This window comes from Geotrypetes seraphini, chromosome 7 (assembly GCF_902459505.1).
Source record: "Geotrypetes seraphini chromosome 7, aGeoSer1.1, whole genome shotgun sequence".
NCBI lineage: Eukaryota > Metazoa > Chordata > Amphibia > Gymnophiona > Dermophiidae > Geotrypetes > Geotrypetes seraphini.
The window spans coordinates 149,776,875-149,798,326 of record NC_047090.1 but is presented as its reverse complement, the minus strand read 5'-3'; the positions used below and the strand labels follow the sequence as shown (position 1 = coordinate 149,798,326).

The window sequence follows — 21,452 nt, the reverse complement described above, 5'->3', positions numbered from 1 at the left end:
TGTAGGGACTTTCACAGAGTCTATCATTGCACCATCCTCAAAAGGTAGAATACGCTGAATTGACACTTCTTCTTAATCACCCTAAGTTAAGTGGATTTTTTTGCACTTGGTTTATTATTTAAAAGAACACAGCCTTTACAACATTGGATATTTATAAGAATAATGATGCAATGAACAAACTTTAAATCACCTTTCTACCTTTTGAGGATGGTGCAATGATAGACTCTGTGAAAGTCCCTACAGGGGTTTGTCCCCGGTTTGGAGATTTTCTTTCCATTCATTGGATCTGAGCACCTTCTTGGTTTGAAGGCATTTAAATATATTTTTGGGTCTCTTTTTTTTGTTTTTGTATGATTTTGACCGTTTTTGGGACATACTGTTTGAACCATTACCCAGTTGTTATATTGGGGGTCTAAATTTGATTGACATGCGGTAGGCATCATTTCCCTAGACAACTACCAATTTAGGCGACATTTATAGAATCAAGGCCTTTATGTGTGAATATTTGCATCTGCTTGGAAGAAAGTGTAAATGTTTCCCCTTTTTTTTAGTTTAGCCAAGTTTTTATTCTTTTTTTTAACTTTTACTACATATTATTGTAAACTGTTTAGATACCTGTATGATAAATGGTATATCAAAAATATAGAAAACTTGAAAAATAACCTTACTGGGTCAGACCAATGGTCCATCGAGCCCTGTATGCCATCTTCACAGAGACCAATCCAAGTCACAAGTATTTGGCAAAAACCCAAATTGTAGCAGCAGTCCATGCCACCAATCCAGGTCAAGCAATGGCTTCCCCCATGTCTATCTCAGACTAAGGACTTTTCCTCCAGGAACTTGTCCAAACCTTTTTAAAAGCAAGCTACATTAACTGCTCTTACCACATCCTCTGAAAACATGTTCCAAAGCTTAATTATTCTCTGAGTGAAAAAAATATTTTAAAAGTATTAAAAATATTTTAAAAGTATTTTAAAATATTTTAAAAGTTTTAAAAGTATTACTCTGTAACTTCAAGTGTCCCCCTAGTCTTTATAAATCGTGATGCAGTGAAAAATCGATCTACTTGTAGCTGTTCTATACCACTCAGGATTTTGTAGACTTCAATCATATCTCCTCTCAGCCATCTCTTTTCCAAGCTGAAGAGCCCTAACCAATTTAATCTTTCCTCATATGAGAGGAGTTCTATCCCTTTTATCATTTTATAATGACACATAGGCTGTTCCATGCACAAAACATGCTTTACTCAAGGAACGGTCTTAATAAAATTGCCCCCCAAAAACTCAAAATTGAGAATAATACTTACTATATGAGATGACAGTTGTGTCATAAGCTGCAGCTCCTGATCATTCAATTTATGTAATATTTCTGTTAACCCTTCCTGTTCTTCGGAGGATACAGATTTGATACAACACACGTCTGCTTTAATTTTTTCTTCAAGAGCTTCACATTTTAGCTTTTCGTTTTCAATCTGATTTAAATCCAGGTCTATAAGAAGTGGCTGCTGCAGTTCTGATTGACTCTGCCGCAGAATACGTAAAGTATCTTCAAGTTTACTCCGAGTATCTTGGTCATTGGTGTATCTTTGCTGGAACTCTGTTATCCTGTTGCACAGGAGTTGATGTACTCCATCCATGTCCTCTAACTGGCTTTTCATCTCCTGTACTTCCAACTCCTTCCAAGAAGCATCAAAAATGTCAGTTGCATTTAACTGATTTTTTGCCTCTCGAATTAGAAATATCACTTTTCTAACCTTCTGGCACAAAAGCTCTGTAGCTTCAAGATCCGAATTCTTTGCGACTGTATCAATATCTTTCTTTATGTTAGTTGTCAAAACCATAATTTTACCTTTCAGAGCTTGATACCTGTTGTATTCTATATCAAGTTTATTAGCATGTTTAATTTTCTCCTCTTGGTCAGTTTTAACTTTGAGGTACAGAATATGTAATTGCTCAAGAGGTGATGGGTCCCACACTAATCCTGCATATTCAAATATGTCTTTGGACTTGGATATTTGAGACAAGGTGGAGTGAGCCGCCAAGATTCTCTCTTTGGCAACTCTTAATTTCCTTTTAACATCCTGGTCTGCGTGTATCACTGCCTGCCGATCCACTTTCGGTTTATTTTGCATTATGTCATTAAGCTCCTGCTCTAAAGCACGTATTCTGTTTGACAATTCCATATAAATGCCCAATTTTTCATCAGCTTGTTGGGACTTACTCTTTAACAGTCTTTGCACTCTTAGAGCCATGTTCTTCAAACTGTTCAATCTTTCAGCTAAAAGCATCTGTTCAAAAATGTTTAGCTCTTTCCGAGTGTCCTGGCAGTCCTTCAGGAGTGAAGAAAGATGACCTTCTGTTTCTTTTAACTCCTCTGCCTTTTCCTTTAAAAACTTGATATGCTCATCTAGCTCCGGTTGTGTGATTTGTTTACTGGCATCTGCCATGGTCACGGTCTCCAGATGCTGAAACCAGTTGTGCGTCTTTTCTATCTTTGCGAAGAGCTTCTCCCTCTTTTCCAAACCAGATTCTAGTTTCTGCAGTCTCTGAGGTGATTTAGTGACGAGTGCCTGGTATGAATCCTGCAGTTCCTTTAAAGCGTTCCTTATATCTTCTGCTTCCTGCTTATTCACTTCAAGGATAAAATGTTTGGCTTCATTGGCCAACGATTCTATGGTGCATTTGTGGTCCAGAATGTCATTTTGTATAGACTTACAGTTGCTGATCTGGGTTCGAACATTGTCTGGGAAGAGTCTGATGGTCTGATCGAAAATGACTTTGTCATGGTAGTCCTTAACCCAAGCAACTGTCTCTTTCAAAGCTCTCATAAATTCAGATTTCTTGGTGTTGGTATCAAGGGTTTCATCTTTGTATTTGGCTTGTTCTTCCAACACCTCCAACTGTCTTTGCAAATTGTTTATAGAATTTCCCAGCATTTCCCTTTCTCGTTGACCCCATATTCTTTTCATTTGCAGCTCAGCTATATCTCTTAAGTGGAAAAAATGACTTTTCATGGCTTGCAGCTGTGTAGTTAACGTAGCAGATGTTTTATTTTCTTCTCCTTGTCCAGAGTTAGACTCGTCTAGCAATTTTTGTGCGCGACATATTGATCTTTGAAGGTCTCCAATTTCACTCATGTAAACGTTGAAGTCACTGACTTCAGCAACAAGCTGATGATATTTCTTTTCAGTTGATCGTTCTGTGTGTTCCCACCACCTTTCAAGCTGCTTGATTTGGTTTTCTGTAACTTTCCTATCAAGATAAAGCAGGTAGTTGGATATATTTTCTTGTTCTGTCTTCAACTTCTTCAAGCCACATTTTTCTTTCTGCAAAGCAGTCATAAATTGCCGAGTTCTCTCCAGAAGACTCACACTGCAGTTTATGGGCCCCCTGCCAAAGAACAAACATTTTCGAAAGATACATATGAAGCACATTTTGCAATAATCTCATTATAATATAGCCTATCTAAATACAATGGAGGTAATTTTAGGAGGGTTGTGCAGTATTTACATGTATAAATTCTCTAGATATATAGATAGTGGTTCTGATATCCAGCTAATAGCAAGCAGTGTTTTGCTGACTGCTACTGGCGTTATTACTTATAAATTCCCTGCCAGGCCATGGTAAAAATGCCTCTACCAGTGGTAAAGGGAGCAACTGAGTTAACCTCTGTAGTGTCTACCACCGCCTCAAAAAAAAATCAAAATTTAAGCTACTTAATTGGCTCCTACTGTATATACAGTTATTTAAATGTTGACAATTACGAGTGTAAATTCCAGTGCTTGTATGTTTAGATCCGTGAATGATTGTGTTCTTTTTCTGCATGTGTGGAGTAACATGTTAGAAAGGACATTCAGGTCAGAGGGCTCCTTTTACTAAGCTGCGATAGTGGTTTTAGCGTGCGCTAGATGCTAACGCCAGCATTGAGCTGGCGTTAGTTCTAGCCACGTAGCGCAGGTTTAGCGCACGCTAAAATTCTGCGTGCGCTAAAAACGCTATCGCAGCTTAGTAAAAGGAGCCCAGAATATGGGCATCCATGTTTGTTTAATGTATTTTAAAACAGGATCGTCCGACATACAGCCTGTCCTAAAATATACGAGAAATGGAAGTCCAAGTGCTAGCTATGACCAGCTATGTACATCCATTTTACAAAACGAACTGATCAAACTATGAACATGGCAAAAACAATGGATGGGCATCTTTGTGGCAATTAGAGAAAGGTCACACAAATGTCTTTGTGGAAAAATAGCCTTGCGGTTAGAGCAGCTGGGTGAGAACCAGGGAAGAGAACCAGAAAATGTGGTTCAAATCCCACTTTAGCTCTTTGCAATTTTTTTTTTGTTTGGTTTTTTTTTATTTTGAATTGTGAGCCCTCCAGGGACATAAAAATTCCTACTGTAACATTCCCTTCCGCCATCCCAGTAAAGAACTGCTCAGTCAGAGCACCTTTCTGTAACCTGGATGTGCCAAATACCAGGAGTAAATCCACACATCCGTCTTTTTAAGACACGAACAGCCCTTCCCTTTCTGAAATTAGAGCTGGATGTCAATATTTTGGCCTCATTCTCAACCCCGCCCATAATGCTTCCAGGCCATTTCCCCTTGCCAAATGGGGAAATGGCCCATTTTAGACATATATATATATCTTGGTTTTATAAAATTGGGATTTCGACAGCCATGCAATATGGTTGTCCAAATGCCATTTTTCAGATGTCCAAAAACACAAATAGAACTCCTAAAAATTACCACCATAAAATACAATAATGGATGCACCAGCTTTACATGCTGGCAAATATGGGAATGGGGGACTTGTGTACTGCCTTTTTGTGGCTTTGGCATTTCAAAGCTGACATTCATAGTGGTGGGCACACCTTCCCCCAATACATGCATGCCTGCAAATCCTTATACACATTTTATAAAAGGCTCTGCATTCAGCAGAGCCTTTCATAAAATATAAGAAATGTGAATGTTCCGTCCTGGATGTCTCATTTTCTAATATGCAAAATGGTATGTATAGAAGTCAATTTTTATATATCCTGCAGCACTTTACTGCAAAAACCCATGCACATTTCCACTTGCTTTGAAATGGGTGCAAATGTACCTGTGGAAATTCCACAAAGGACTGTCAGCATGAAAGGTTTATATGCATTGCTTGCCTGTGTCTGTCTCTGCTCTTTAATTTCTTCTGTATGAACATGAGTATGCAACTATGCCTGCTACATGCAGGTTACTCCAAAGCCTGATGCAGCTGTACGACCACTTTCTGCCAACTGACTTGAGTTCTTCCTTTAGTTTTTATGTCTGGACAAACACTCAAGCCTACAGCCTCATTTTTTTCTCTCTTTTCCCTGTCATATTCACCCCATGGTCCTACCTCTGTACCCTTTTGTCTGACACAAGCTTGTCCAGAGAAGAGCGACGAAAATGATAAAAGGTATGGAATGTTGGGAAGGCAGGGGCTCTTCTCCCTTGAAAAGAGGAGACTCAGAGGAGGCATGATAGAGACTTTCAAGATCATGAAGGGCATAGAGAGGGTGGAAAGGGACAGATTCTTCAGACTATTGGGAACCACAAGCACAAGGGGGCACTCAGAGAAGCTGAAAGGGGACAATTTTAGAACCAGAGGGTGGTGGACACCTGGAATGCGCTTCCGGAGGTTGTGATAGGACAGAGTACACTACGGGGGTTCAAGGAAGGATTGGATAAATTCCTGAACGATAGGGGGATTGAAGGATACAGATAGAGGTAGAGATAGGTTTTAGACAGAGTATGGATAGAAGGATAAAAGGGATTAGAGAAGGATCACATTACAGGTCATGGGCCTGATGGGCTGCCGCGGGTACAGATTGCTGGGCACGATGGACCTCGGGTCTGACCCAGCAGAGGCAACTTCTTATGTTCTTACGAGTGGCTTAGTGGTAGAGCTGCTGCCTCTGTGCCCAGAGGTTGCGGGATCAAATTGCAGTACTGCTCCTTGTGACTCTGGGTGAGTCGCTTAATCCTCCATTGTCCCAGGTATGAAATAAGTACCTGAATAAATGTTTAACCACAAAAAGGCAGTATACAAGTCCCTTTTCCTTTAAATTTTGCTACTGCTTTGTCTATTGCTAGGCTATTCCAGCATCCGCTCTCATTGAGGAGAATAGAGCAATGAAAGATACATCAATAGAACTTGTACTTTTATGAAAAGAAAACCGATATCAATCTTGCATGATAAACAAAAGCACAGGAGGTACCATCTCTCATTAAATTTATATAGGAGTTTTAACCCTTACTTTTGGAAGGTATATCTTATCCAAACTCCATGAAGAAGCCCTTTTTCCACATCAAATTGTATTTTCAAAACACTAAATATTTTTCTGTCATAATTTTATGCAATGCATATTTTTAACCTTGCAAATGCTTCATATATAGTCTCATTCTAGGCGAAAGATAGTTCTAGCCTAGGTACTTACAATTTTATATTCTCTTTCTCAGTGGATAACATTTTTACTGATGATTGAACAGCATCCATTGTGTCATGGTATCCTTTGACCTGATTGAGTAGCTTTTCCTTATTAGTTTTAATCATGCTTATTTCTTGAAGAAGTCTGTCCCACTGCGAATCAGCATGCTCCATACCGGGTAGATTACTGTCTTTCTTCAAACACAAAGCTTCTTCCTTCTTTTTTGCAAACTGATACATTTTCTTCAATGAAATTAACAAAAAATAAAAATAAAAATCTGTCATGCAGTTCCACTTAAAACTCTATTCTAATTACACGTAGTGTATAATTAAGAATATAAATGCACACATATAAGGGGAAAGCTTGAACGAAAGTGTACTTGGAATATATATGCACGTTTTTGCACAAATGTACCTTATGGCTTACCGTATTTTCAAATGCAAGCACAAGCAGTTTGATTTGAAAATGATCCACTTCAAAGAGTGTGTTTACAAGAAGGCCTGTGCATTTTACAACTACTATTTGTGTAGGTGGTGGATCAGGGCAAAACAATGCACCTATTTTATTTATTTATTTTAAAAATTTATATACCGTTTAAAACTAAACGGTTTACAAAATTTACACACACAGTATTTAAAATGAACACATAATAAAAACAAATGGATAGTTAAAAAACATATAATAAAATAAACATAAAAACAATCTTCAAGAGATATCATAAAGTGGATAAAAAGATCATGGATAGTTCATCAACTTTGTCAAAATTACCTAAAAAGAGGCATCAACAAATAGCTGCATCTTTAGTAATTTCCTAAAACTGCCCTTTTCACAGAGTAATTCCCAAGTCTAACGAGTCACCTATGTGTGTAGGGCAAGTGGTCGCCTCTTTTGGCCTAGTTAATAAAAACATGTAGGCACCTATGTGTCTTTATAAAATTGCACCCACAAGGCCCAGACATAATCGTAGTTAAGTGGTCTGTTAAAGAGAGGAAAAGGGTCTCAGAAACCTGCTCAGAAGCATCAATGTTCAAAAGAACCAAGACTTAATTGGTTCCAGATTTCAGTCACTGACCCTGTAAAACCTCTCTCTTTCACTCAAATTTTAAACTTTCAAATACTCAGATGACGCAGTGACTTAAACGTCAGCACCACCATTGTAACTGTAATTCTTAAACTGATCAAGAACTTGATCGAGTGCTCCCAGCTAAACATGACGGGACCCTTTTCACTGGAAATATCAGCTTCATCAGGGGTCTCAATTCAATTCATGGGGCTGCATTAGCTTAGAGTAGCCCCGGTCACTGCTCTAAGTGAACAGCGGTTTTAAAATGGCGCCAGTTCACTTAGAGCTGTGGACACAAGGTTAGTTGGGACACCTCTGATGCGCCCATTCTTCTTCCATATTAACACTCCTTTGCAACTGTGCGAGAAATAAATTAGGCACTCAAGGGCAAATTCTATAAGAAGCGCCCAAAAGTTAGGCGCCAAATTAGGCACTGTTCAGTGCGATTCAAGTATAATCGGGTGCTGTTTAATGAATCACGCTGAGCGGCAACTTTTTTGGAGGCACTCAACTAGGTAGGCCAGCTCTACGCACAACTAAAAGTTAGGCGCCTATGTGAGCAATTAAGCGCACTTAAGAGCAGCGATTATGCAACAAGGCGCCTAACCCGTAGCCACGCCCCTGCCTAGCGTGCATAGCACCTATGTTTTTGAAGGCCACCTAAATTTATAGAGGCGCCTAAGTTTCAATTATTGCTGATTAAAAAGCTTAATTGAGCTTTTTAATCAATTTAGATAGGCGTCTATCTAGTTGGGCGCCTCCATTAGGCGCCGGTTACAGAATTTGGGCCTCAGGGCCAGATCCTATAAATAGCGCCTAGATTGGAGGCACCTAGAAAAAACGGTGTCTACCACACGCCAATCAAATCTAGGCACCAGTTATAGAATCGTGCTTAGCAGCGCCCAAATATAGGAGCCATAAGCGCCTACAATGTAGGCATCTGTAATGTAAGCTAGGTTTTTTTCTGGCCTACGACATAGGCGCCAAAACCATGCCTGTAGTCCACCCCTAATCGCACCTACTTTTCAGTTAGGCGTCTTTAGGCGCAGCTAGGTACCTGGGTTTAAGCGTCACCAAGCACCTAGCAACGCCTAACAGAAATTCACATGGAACTTTAATTAAAACACCAATTAAGCTCAATTAAAACAAATTGACTTCTGCGCAAATTTCAGTTAGGCGGGGCTAGGTGCCACCGATGTAGGCGCCTAGTGGTGCGTAACTTAGGTGCCATTTAGAGATTCTGCCCATCAGTTTACGGAATAAGAGCGCAGGTTAGTTCCCAGTACAACTGCTAATTAGTGCATAGTGTTTATCGACTCCATTTATTGGTAGCTATCTCCAATTAGTTGCCCATTTAGCACCAATTAGCTAGTTATGTTACGTGCGTAACTGGCCCTATAACTGGGTACGCAATTGCGCACCTAACTTCAAGAATCATTTATAGAATTTTGGGGTAACTGCATTGTGAAATCAACGGACATTTTAATACATACTTCCAGCGTCTCAACCACTGTATCGCCAAGATTCAGTTCTAAAAATTAATTTTGCTTGATTTTATGGCGTGTGTGACACTGCTATGGATACTTCAAAAGCCAGTAGATTGCATGACTTGTCCTAGCTATCGCATCGGCTGTTATTCACAAACAATTCTGCTTGTGTCGCCTTACCTCCAACTCTTCTATTTGTTCATTTGCTAGTGCAATGTCTAATTCAATGGCTTGGTTTTTCAGTTGAACGACCTTTTGTTCGGCCCTCTCAATTTCTCCACTTGCTTGAGATTCAGACAAGAACGGCTTCTTATAAATCAACTCCTTTTCTGTATGCTAGAAAAAAATATAAATATATATGAAAAATGGGTTTAAGGTTATTTTTTTTAGCTCAAACTACAAATTTTTTAAACTGTATGTGGTTGCCATACTAACAATGATAACGTAGAAATGGTTCAAAATTGTTCGGTTGTGTATAGAGGAGGAACAATTCGGTTTTGGTGGCTTTGCCTCTTTTGTACAACACACAGCAATTAAAAAATACTGGGGCCAATATTCAGCATTAGCAGCATACAGCTTAATTTAAAAACCTGAGAGGGCATTTAAGTTAATGCATAGATTCAGCACCGTGGCCATCAATTGCGCAACATCAAATGCATGCACTGACAAATGCACTCAGGACAATGGCGCCCCATCAATTGTGCTCCATACAGCGAATAATATTTTGTCTTTTTGAGGGTTACGAAGTAACCTTCTTTTATGAGGGGGGACCCACCACTACACTTAAAATATTCGCTTGGTATCTAGTGTTAGATAAGGTTACCTAACACTAGTGCAATTTGTCCTGCGCGCACTTGTCGGTGTACCATTCAGCACTGCTATACATGTGAAGCAGCATTTTAGGAAAGATGTACAAATCAGAATTACAATGTCCAAGTTGGGACATCACAAGTTCTGCTAGTAATTTTAGAATAGGACCTGCCAATGCGGAGCCTGTTATAAAACATATCGAGAAATGGAAGTTTATGCGCATTTACGTTCACGGGATCATCCATTTTAGAACTAGAACCATCTATAATATCAACAGGTGAGCATAGCAACAAGTTAATAAATATGTGGGGGTTGAAGACTGGAAGGCTGGAAGGTGTGGCTCACTAGTAGAGCTGCTGCCTCTGCACCCAGAGGTTGTGAGATCAAATCCCAGTGCTGCTCCTTGTGACTCTGGGCAAATCACTTAATCCTCCAGTGCCCACCGCTTTGAATGTCAGCTTTGAAATGCCAAAGCCACAAAAAGTCCCTCCCTATTCCTTTTCCCTTTCATTAAGCCCAGTATCCTGTTTCCAACAGTGGCCAACCCAGATCCCAAGTTCCTGGCAGAAACCCAAAGAGTAGCAACATTCCAGAGCTAAGACTGTGATGTCATAATGCCTCATTCCACCAATGCCTAAGAGCCAACTTCATCAGTGATTGTCCTATACTCAGCTCACATAAGAGCATAAGAATTGCCATACTAGGATAGACTGGCTCACCGGTAGAGCTGCTGCCTCTGCACCCAGAGGTTATGAGATCAAATCCCAGTGCTGCTCCTTGTGACCCTGGCCAAGTCACTTAATTCTCCAGTGCCCACTGCTTTGAATGTCAGTTTGAATGCCAAAGCCACAAAAGGCAGTATATAAGGCCCCATTCCCCTTCCGCTTAACTTTAGGTTCCGGATCCCCCCCCCCAAAAAAAAAAAAAAAACAACCCACCAAACTTGCTATTGCTATAACTGGCAGGGGTCTTCAAGGTCACCAACAGAAGAGATCCTCCAATGGCAACCTGGCAATCAATGGCACTAGGCTGCTGCCACATACCCCTCCCCCTTGTGAATGCCGGAGGTCATCGGTACCTAGCTAGATCCCAAGGAGTAAAACAGGGGGAAAAGTAAAATATCAACTCTCCAACCCTAATTTTCCTCAAGGGTAGCTAGAATCATAGAGTCACATAGATGGTGTTGGTTGAAAGAAGACCAGCGGTCCATTGCCTTTAACAGTTTTATTGTCTAAAAGCTTTGTCTACAAGGTAATCCTTAAGGAAATGGGGAAAATAACCTTGTGCATCTGTTCCAAATTCTGAAGATTATTCTAAAAGCATATGATGTACAAAGCAAATGAAGACCAAAAAAGCTTTTTATATGTGTTTTTTTGGGTTTTGTTTTTTTTTACAACGTATTACAATTCTAACAGTAAATGCAAGATTTATGCAATTAAAATAATCTTCCCTGTCAAAGTGAAGATTTGCAACTTTACAAGTCATATCTACTTGAAAAAATTGTTTTCCAGTTAAAAAAAAAAGAAACTGAAGTGCTACAGTCCCACCAAAGTAGAAAAAGAAAATAAATGAACAGATACAAAAAAGGCTTTATATACCGTATATACTCAAATATAAACCGAGATTTGGGGGCCAGAAAAATGGCCCAAAAATATGGGTCTCGGTAAATATTCAGAATAGCACTGACCCACCCCTCACCTAAACCTGTTGCAGGTCTCTGCTGGGTCAGGACAGGAGTGGGCCAGGACAGGAGGGATCCCTTCCATCGCCTGTCCGGCCAACTCTAATAACTTTTATCTCCTTCCCCTGTGTACCTTTAAATCCCTAGTGGTCCAACGGTGGGCAGGGATCCCTCCTGCCTCCTGTCCCAGCCGATTCTAATAATTTTTACCTCCCTCCCACCTCCCCCATGTACCTTTTGAATCTCTGGTGGTCATGGGCAGGAGTGAAGGAAGGTCACTCCTGACGCAGTTCACCGCTGGACCACCAGGGATTCTAAAGGTACATGGGGGAGGTGGGAGAGAGGTAAAAATTATTAGAATCGACTGGGACAGGAGGCGGGAGGCATCCCTGCTGTCCCGGCCCACCACTAGACCACCAGGATTTATGGCAGGCCCAGTGGAGGCCTGCAAGATTTCGGGAGGGAGGGAGGACAGGGTACAGAACCTGGCAGAAGGGAGGGGGGCTGGGTGCAGAGACTGGAAGGGCAGGGGGGAGGAAGAGAGTGAGGGGGCTGGATGCAGAGCTTGGCAGAGCAGGGAGGGAGGGGGAACAGGGTGCAGAGCCTGGTAGGGCAAGGCACTGCACTTGAATATTAACACCCCTCTCCCCAGTTTATATTCAAGTCAACCTTTTTTTTCTTCTTTTTGAGGGGAAAAAGGTTACCTCGGTTTATATTTGGGTCGGTTTATTTTCGAGTATATACAGTACCTTGGGACCAATATTCAGAGTGATTTAAATGGGTCAGAGAGGCCCTAGCCCACTTAAATTGCTTATTGGCAGCTAAACACTGATATTCAGTGGTACTAAGCCAGGTGGTAACGCTGAATATTGGTTCTGAATGACACAAAAAAATTGGCTGTCAGGGAAGGAGCTGGCACTTATGAGAGCTCTGGTCCCACTCTCCTGTGTCAAAGCGCTTCCCCTGCTTGGTCACCACCTCCCATGTGTAGGGTAGGCCCTCTCCAGCCTACGAACATACATAGAGGGAGCTTTCAGGGGCAGGAGCACAGCCCGCTCACTCCTGCCCCCTCACAGCTGTCTCATAGCACTGAATATCAGGGCATAATTTAGCCAGAGGTGCCCAGCCCTTAAAAAATTGCCGACCGCTGCAGACTGAATATCAGGAGCTTGTATGTAACTGAGATTCAAGAGCAATGTTAGGAAGTTCTACTTTACGGAGAGGGTGGTGGATGCCTGGAATGCGCTCTCAAGAGAGATGGTGGAGAGGAAAACGGTGACGGAGTTCAAAGAAGCATGGGATGAACACAGAGGATCTAGAATCAGAAAATAATATTAAATATTGAACTAAGGCCAGTACTGGGCAGACCTGTACGGTCTGTGTCTGTATATGGCCGTTTGGGGGAGGATGGGTTGGAGAGGGCTTCAATGACTAGGAGGGTGTAGAAGGGCTGGAGTAGGTTTTGACGGAGATTTCAGCAGTTGGAACCCAAGCACAGTACCAGGTAGAGCTTTGGAAATAGCTAAGAAGAAAAAAATTTAAAAAAATTTAAATTGAATCAGGTTGGACAGACTGGATGGACCATTCGGATCTTTATCTGCTGTCATCTACTATGTTACTATGAGATCTTAAAGAATCTTTAAACATTGTCAACAATGTTCATATCAAACAGACTGAATTCCTTATGAAATAGTTATAAGAATGACTCCTAGTCATTCTCAGGAATAATATAAGGAAATACTTTTTTACAGAAAAGTTGGTAGATGTAGAGGTGGTAGAGACAAAGACTGTGTCTGAATACAAGAAAGCGAGGGACATGCATGTGGGATCTCTTAGGGGAGGAGGAGATAGTGGATGGGTAGACTGGATGGGCCATTTGGCCTTTATCTGCCATCATATTTCTCTGTTTCTATATTTCTCTGGTTCTTTTATATTGTGAGTAACTAACACTACATGAAAAACTTGGATTAATATTATGGTGTCTGATAGGTACTATAGCAAACAAAAGACAGTGGGTAAAAGACATATTTCAAGTTTAAGGGTGTTAAGTATGATTATGACTGATATTGACTGTTATTTCTCAATAATTCCAGACCAGGTTAGTAAAATCATACAGGCATAAGGGCATTATACATCTTCCTTTGGGCTAAAGTGCTTTAGTTGAAGTATGATTGTATAATCAATAGGGGATTATACCATATGTTTGCACTTATGGATTTTATTTTGCTAATGTCTACGAAAGTGGATGGGATGAAGAGTACTTTTAAACAGCTGCTAGATTTGAGTTTTATGGTGGGTTGCATTTATCACTGTTTTATTCTTATGTACACTGGAGGCCATTTTAGAAAGCCTCTTAAATATAAGGAAAAGAAGCTCTCTACAATTGTATGGCCAAATACATGTGAACATACAGACACTGAATGTAGGCATTCCAAGGAGGCAAATTTGCAATATATGGGTATCCACACAGAATATGTACACATTTACCCCTGCCTTACAGGTTCAGGTGTAAATTTGGCTGCTTATTTATTAAAGGCCATAATGGTAAGACAAAATGGAGCGTAACTTTTGAGGTGTTGCCCTCTCCTAGAGAAGGCGACTGGATCAGGAGTTTGAACTACTGGGAACAATATTGGATACACAGGCTCAAAACAATGTATCCCAGAAGTCTAAACAAAGCAGTTGAATGACAATCTGTGATACAATTGGGCAACAGGGGTCATCGGGGAGGGCTGTCATCGGTAATTGGGGACATTTTTCTCTCTTTTTTTTTTTTTAATAGGACAGATATTTTGCATGTGTAACACATACAAAATATCTGACCTTTCAGGTCTAGACAAGTCAGTTTTTACGATCGCTAAAACCCCATTTTGTAATTTTTTTGAAATAGCCAAGCGATGTTAGTGATTCAATCACTTATCTATTTCGCATGATGTTTTAGCTAATTTGCATGGCCGGATTGGAAAATGTGCGATCGAGGGGAAAAACACTCGGTCGGCTGTTTTATGCATCGGGTCGGTAACAGCAATCGTTGCTAAAGCTGTGAAAACAGGTTTAGCAACGATTGATAACTTTAGTGCATCTAGCCCTATGTCAGCTACAGGTATTAAGGCCATTCTGAACAAAGCAGATCAGAGGAATAGCCTAGAAGTGGTAAATGCAGTGGGCTGTAAACCAAGGAGTTCCCTGCAAGAACAGAAAATTACTTATTATACCTGAAAGGAAAGGGAATGGGATTTGATATACGCTTCCCCCTTCAAATTTGCGGGTTTAGTACTCGCAAATTCAGTTATTCGCGGATTTTGCCTCTGATCCATCCCTCACCTCCCTCCTGCGTCCCGGACCTCCCCAGATCTTACCTGGAGGTCTAGCAGTGACATGGGGCAGGACCGATCTTCCTACGCTCCTGCCCCGTGCAGAGCCATCAACAAAAATGGCTGCCGTGAGTTCCCGTGGTCTCACGAGACTACAATGGGAACTCAGGGCAGCCATTTGTGTTGACGGCTCTGCACGGGGCAGGAACATAGGAAGATCGCTCCTGCCCCACATTACCGTTAGACCACCAGGTAAGAAAAATCTCCATAGACTCCAACGGATTCAGAATGCCGCGGCCAAGCTCATCTTCGCTAAAAGTAAATTTGACCATGTCTCCCCGCTCCTGGCCAAGCTCCACTGGCTTCCGATAATCGCCAGGGTCCACTATAAAAGTGCCTGCTTAACTTTCAAAATCCTATATGGTATCCTCCCCTCCCTTTATCCCTCTTTCTTGGAATTCCTCAAACCCTAATACCACCAGATCCTCCCACAAATTAAAACTATCCTTCCCCTCGCTAAAAGGCATTTCCCATACAGGAAAGCTAGGGACCTCCCCTCCACTTCAAAATCACTGAGCTCTGGAACAACCTTACCTCCCCTCTTCGGAACTTGAGCTCTCTCCAAGTTTTCCGCAAACGTCTGAAAACCTGGCTTTTCTCAAAAAATGTAAGTCTCCCTCCAACTTAGGAATCAAGGAAACTCTTATATCTTGGCATCCCAAGTCCTCTAAATTTTCTTCACACTTCTACCTCTAACCCTCTGTTGTAGTTCCTTCCTATTTCTCCTACTGTAAACCGCGTCGAGCTCTACGAAGATGCAAGTCTTATACCCTTAATGGCGAGATCCTAGCAAAAACGGTAGCAGAACGAGACTTGGGGGTAATCGTCAGTGAGGACATGAAGTCTGCCAATCAAGTGGAGCAGGCTTCATCCAAGGCAAGACAAATAATGGGTTGCATACGAAGGGGTTTCGTCAGCCGTAAGGAGGAAGTCATTATGCCATTGTATAGATCCATGGTGAGGCCCCACCTGGAATACTGTGTGCAATTTTGGAGGCCACATTATCGCAAGGATGTGCTGAGACTGGAGTCGGTGCAGAGAATGGCCACCCGGATGGTCTCGGGACTCAAGGATCTTCCATATGAAGAACGGCTTGACAAATTGCAGCTATACTCGCTCGAGGAGCGCAGAGAGAGGGGAGACATGATCGAGACGTTCAAGTATCTTACGGGCCGCATCGAGGCGGAGGAAGATATCTTCTTTTTCAAGGGTCCCACGACAACAAGAGGGCATCCGTGGAAACTCAGGGGAGGGAAACTGCGAGGAGACACCAGGAAGTTCTTTTTCACTGAAAGAGTGGTTGATCGCTGGAACAGTCTTCCACTACAGGTGATTGAGGCCAGCAGCGTGCCCGATTTTAAGGCCAAATGGGATAGACACGTGGGATCTATTCACAGAGAAAGATAGGGGAGGGTCATTAGGGTGGGCAGACTAGATGGGCCGTGGCCCTTATCTGCCGTCTATTTCTATGTTTCTATGTTTCTATGTTTCTATACAAACCTAAGGATTAGATTAGATTAGGTAAGGTCTAGGGAGGTCCGGGAGGCAAGAGGGAGGCGGGAGTGGGTCAGAGTCGGCCCTAGAAGTTATTCGCGGGGTTTTTTTTTATATTCGCGGGACAGCTCTTCCCCTAACCCCCGTGAATATTGAGGGGGAAGTGTACCACTTAGACAAGGTGTATTAAGGAGTTTACAACCAGGTACTCAAGCACTTTTCCCCATCTGTCTTGGCAGGTTCACAGTCTATCTAATGTACCTGGGACAGTGGAGGATTAAGTGACTTGCTCAAGGTCACAAAGACCAGCATGGGGTTTCAACCCACAACCTCAGGGTGTTGAGGCTGCAGCTTTAACCACTACACTACACTCTCCTCCAAAAGATATGACACCTGCAAGCCCAACTGAAGTGGTGTGCATTTGGGTATAGCAGACATTTTTCCTGTTCGTGGAGGGATCATGTTTACAAAAAAAAGTACAGTATGATTTGAATCTGTGTTGCTTGGTTTAGTCTACAGCACTAACCACTAAGCTACTCCTCTATTCTACAAGGACATCTGAATGGTCATTTTGGTAAGAATGCTGTCAGAAGGATGTCCTTGTTGTCCCCCGTTTATAATGTCAACTTTCAGTCTATAAAATGGTCGTTCAGGATGGACATCTCCAGCATAAGGATGTCCTTATCTATTTTTTGAACAGAAAATCTTGATGTCTTTCCTGTTCGAAAATTGATGCAAGATGGACTTTTTTTGGACACTATGAGCTGGACACCCCAGTTCTGACTTTGACATTCTGTTGAAAAATACCCCCTATGTAGAACAATTTGCTCACTGGTTATATTTGGGGGGAAAAGGGTAAAATGTTAGCAAAATATTAACATCTGGGCTTCAAAAATCAGATTTTTAATAACTAGATAGGCCTAGTAGAAAACAAAATAAACTAAAACCATATTTCTTCAGATGTGTTAAATATAATGTTTTCAATTCTGTACCAATTGTAAAAATGCTCAGTGCATCTGGTCTATTATGTTTGATTAGGATCTTAGAATACATATAGATATGTTTCCCTTTTTGAACTATAGAGCTGAATTTGGGAAAAAAAACCAAATACCAACCATCATTAGGGGTTCCCATTTTTCTTTTAGCTCTTTCCTCTCCTTCTCCACACTATTAGAAGCTTTCAGACCAAGAGCTTGTGAACAAATTGTGTCGAGATAACCAAAGTGATGCTGCACTTCATCACGAAGTGGCTAAGAAAAAAAAGAGAGACAGAAAAGAAACATTTCCAAGTTCATTAACACTTTTCAGAAAGCCAACAATTCAGACCTGAGTTATATTTTTCTAGTGCCGTATCAAAGACAAGTACTGCTACATCCCAGACTAGCAATCTTTTGTTCTTTTCTTTGCTAATAAGTCAAGGCTCCCTCAGCACACCAGACACAGTAATACGCTCATCACCACATAAAGAGGCTTGTTTAAAAGTTTCAGGCACTAAAGGCAATCTTGTGGGATGCCTCAGATTTAAGGTCCAATCGCTTAAACAAAAAGTTAAGGGGCACCTACTTTCTACAGCAAAGGACAAGAGAGCATCTCACCAATAAAAAGCAGAACTTTTCACTTTTGAAATTTATCTTACAAAAAGAGAGATAAGAACATAAGGATTGCCATACTGGGACAGATCGAAGATTCATCAAGTCTAGTATCCTGTTTCCAACAGTGGCCAACCCAGCTCCCAAGCTAGATTCCTAGTATCAGAACAGATTCTATGCTGCCTATCCTAGGAATAAGCTGTGGATTTTCCCCAAGCCATCTCAATAGTGGCCTATGGACTTTTCTTTAAGGAAATTATCCAAACCTTTTTTAAACCCTGCTAAGTTAACTGATTTCACTATATTCTCCGGCAACAAATTCCAGAGTTTAATTACACGTTGTGTGAAGAAATATTTTTTTTACGGTTTGTTTTAAATCTACCGATATGATATGGCTCTTATCAGAAAGTACTTTTTCTACTCAGGAGTTGAATGAAAATATGCTTCTGAAATATTAAACTGTAAAACATGCCAAGACCGTTCTTATCACCTGCTGATGTTGCTCCAATATGTTTTGAGTTGGATGTCTCTCTTGTAGCTGACTGATTGCCAGGGGTCGGTCCTCTCCTGAACAGGGTGGCTCCTCCTTTAAGCCTTTCATGATCGGCTGCTCATTCTATGCAAAACAAAACCAGCCCATAAAAAGATGTATTTAGTCCAAATACATTAGAGGGCTCATCTTATCCAAGCAGCCGAACAACAATTTTTCTGTTAAAAATAATGAGGTCAAAAACGCGTTTCTCTATCAAGCATTTCATTTCAAAATGCTGAGGAGAGTATGAACATATTCTGTACTTCTATACTGTCCTATTTACCATTATGTACAATTCTAATGTAGCCATCTTAGGAGAGAACTATGCATGACTATTGTATTTATAAAGGTCAACAAGTGATATTGATTTTATTGGGCCTATTAACATCAACCTTTGATTTACCGAACTGGGATATTTTGTCACAGTGAAAGACAGCTTCACAATGGTTAAAGTGTTTGCGTGGGGTTAAGATCCAGATCAGATGGGGTATTCCTCAAGAATCTAGTTTTGTTACCACTGATGTTCAAAATATTTTTATGATCATTGGATTTTTAGAGATTTTACAATGTGATTTTTATGGGTGTTTTTTATATGCAGATGAGGTATAACTGATTTACTCTTTAGGAGATATACCTGAAAAAGCTTTAGAAGAGATGAATAGCTGGTTGTAGGTGCAGTGGCTTGGTTTTAAATATACCAAAGAATGAATTTGTTCATGCAGAATGCCTTGATCTCTTGGTTCCCTCATCGCAGCTGAAATTACATTTAGATCAGTACTTACCTATCAAATTTTCTGTGGCCATAGCTCCATCATTGCAGCCACAGCAAGCACAGACCAATTCAATTTACAGCCCACCCATATCTAAAGCCCATTTTATACCTATCAGCTTTTAGTGTTAAACGTCACCAGTTCCCTTAACGCACACTAAGGTGAATTAAACCCTAATGTTAGTGTACCAGAAAAAGTTGAAATTTTTTTTGGTTTCCTGAGTGTTGAAGAATAAAAGGAAACTGGTGATAGAACAAAAGATGGGGTAAGGAAATATTTAGAAACCGTCTGGATTTGGTGTTTTATTAGGATGCTGGAGAGATGGGGGTAAGTGGCGAATGTATTTTGTACATGTGACTGTTCTTTTATTAATTTTACATATTTAAATTGCGTTTTATATATTTTATTTGTCAAGTTTCAAGTTTATTAGGTTTTTATATACCACCTATCAAGGTTATCTAAGCGGTTTAACAATCAGGTACTGAAGCATTTTCCCTATCTGTCCCGGTGGGCAAGACCTGGTTTCAAGAAAGCAATTAATACATTTGTGTAAATAATTTTTTTAAAAATTATTGATTGATTGATTTTAAACTTAAAACCAAGCATATATCTTGTACAGAAAGCAGTCTTGCCCATACATTTTTCCATAACATTAAAGTATAAACTTTAACAGTTATAAACCAAGAAAATAAAGATTTTGGCTTAACTAACAACTCAAGTCCTCTATTATTAGGATCCAAGAAGTAAGTAACGAGAACTAAGGAAATACAAAATCATTTAATAAAGGCATAATAACGGCTGTTGAGTTGAACCCCATCAATTAACTGCCTTTTTGGCGTTATCTCATCTAGGTGGAGAAAAATTGTAAGCTCTCAAGTTTAAAAAATATGACTCTTTTCTGAATAATTTTTTTTTAAGTACCATGCTGTGATTTAGGAAGCAATAATCAAATGATCCTGTAGAGGTGAATATAATCTAATCTAATCCTTAGGTTTGTATACCGCATCATCTCCACGTTCGTAGAGCTCGACGCGGTTTACAGTAGGAGAAATAGGAAGGAACTACAACAGAGGGTTAGAGGTAGAAGTGTGAAGAAAATTTAGAGGACTCGGGATGCCAAGATATAAGAGTTTCCTTGATTCCTAAGTTGGAGGGAGACTTACATTTTTTGAGAAAAGCCAGGTTTTCAGATGTTTGCAGAAAACTTGGAGAGAGCTCAAGTTCCGAAGAGGGGAGGTAAGGTTGTTCCAGAGCTCAGTGATTTTGAAGTGGAGGGAGGTCCCTAGCTTTCCTGTGTGGGAAATGCCTTTTAGCGAGGGGAAGGATAGTTTTAATTTGTGAATATCTGAATAAATGCAGTGTTTGAAAAGTAGCCACTGCTAAAAGACAGCGTACTGAATAACCCCATATGGACATTTAGCTACACTGCAAGTGGGATGCACTGGTGGCATATTAGAGGAGGTATGGTGATTTATGCATAGAAATTTCATTCCGAAACTCCTGTACATGCTTTAGGGGCAACCTTAGGGCGTGTTTCAGCGCAGGTGTGACATTGTGGCACTTTGGAACTATGGTGTGGTATCTGGCCCGCAAGACAAGAAGTGGAAATGTCTTGCGGTGGACTCGAATGTATTGTAAAAATGTCCTTTAATTCATCCAAAAGAAACTCAATGACTCGACATGTACATGTTTCGGCCAAGATGGCCTGCCTCAGGATATGAATAAATTGATCCACAAAAGAACATACACTCAAATCATGATTGCAGAATCATATATGGCTAAATAAATGATACACTAGAAAATGCTAAATGGTTATCTATTAATTAAATATAAATCTCAAAAACCATTGATAGAAGTCAAAATGAGCTGCAGAAAAAAATTTTTTCTTCTTAATTGTTAGTTAAACAAACAGGAACAAGCCTCAGACTATGGAGTAATTTTCCCATTCTGGGATTTCTTCAAAGAGAAAGAAAACTTCTTTTCTCTTACTCTTGATTACATCACTGGCTTGAACCCATCCTCCCTACCATAACTACAAATTAATTTATTACTTATTATTTATTCCTTAAATTAATATATCTCATTACCTAATCTTAATTAATTCACCCACTGAATTAAATAATGCTAATATAAAAGTCTAAAAATTATTTCTAATTCAATAATCTTTCATGGTTAGGGATTTTTCATTAAAGAACTACAATTCATTT

The 21,452-nt window shown here is 40.4% G+C and overlaps 1 protein-coding gene across 7 annotated transcripts in view; it reads right to left on the bottom strand.

Annotated features, from left to right (window-relative positions):
* SYNE2 (spectrin repeat containing nuclear envelope protein 2) overlaps nucleotides 1-21,452 on the bottom strand; it is a 654,322-nt gene that overhangs the window by 383,526 nt on the left and 249,344 nt on the right. For all 7 annotated transcript variants that reach the window (XM_033952730.1, XM_033952735.1, XM_033952736.1 and 4 more), the window contains 5 exons: nucleotides 18,434-18,559; nucleotides 17,470-17,604; nucleotides 9,176-9,331; nucleotides 6,455-6,687; nucleotides 1,307-3,389 (listed from right to left, as the gene is read on the bottom strand). In XM_033952730.1, the coding sequence (XP_033808621.1) occupies nucleotides 1,307-3,389; nucleotides 6,455-6,687; nucleotides 9,176-9,331; nucleotides 17,470-17,604; nucleotides 18,434-18,559 (2,733 nt within the window). The remainder of the gene's footprint in view (nucleotides 1-1,306; nucleotides 3,390-6,454; nucleotides 6,688-9,175; nucleotides 9,332-17,469; nucleotides 17,605-18,433; nucleotides 18,560-21,452) is intronic.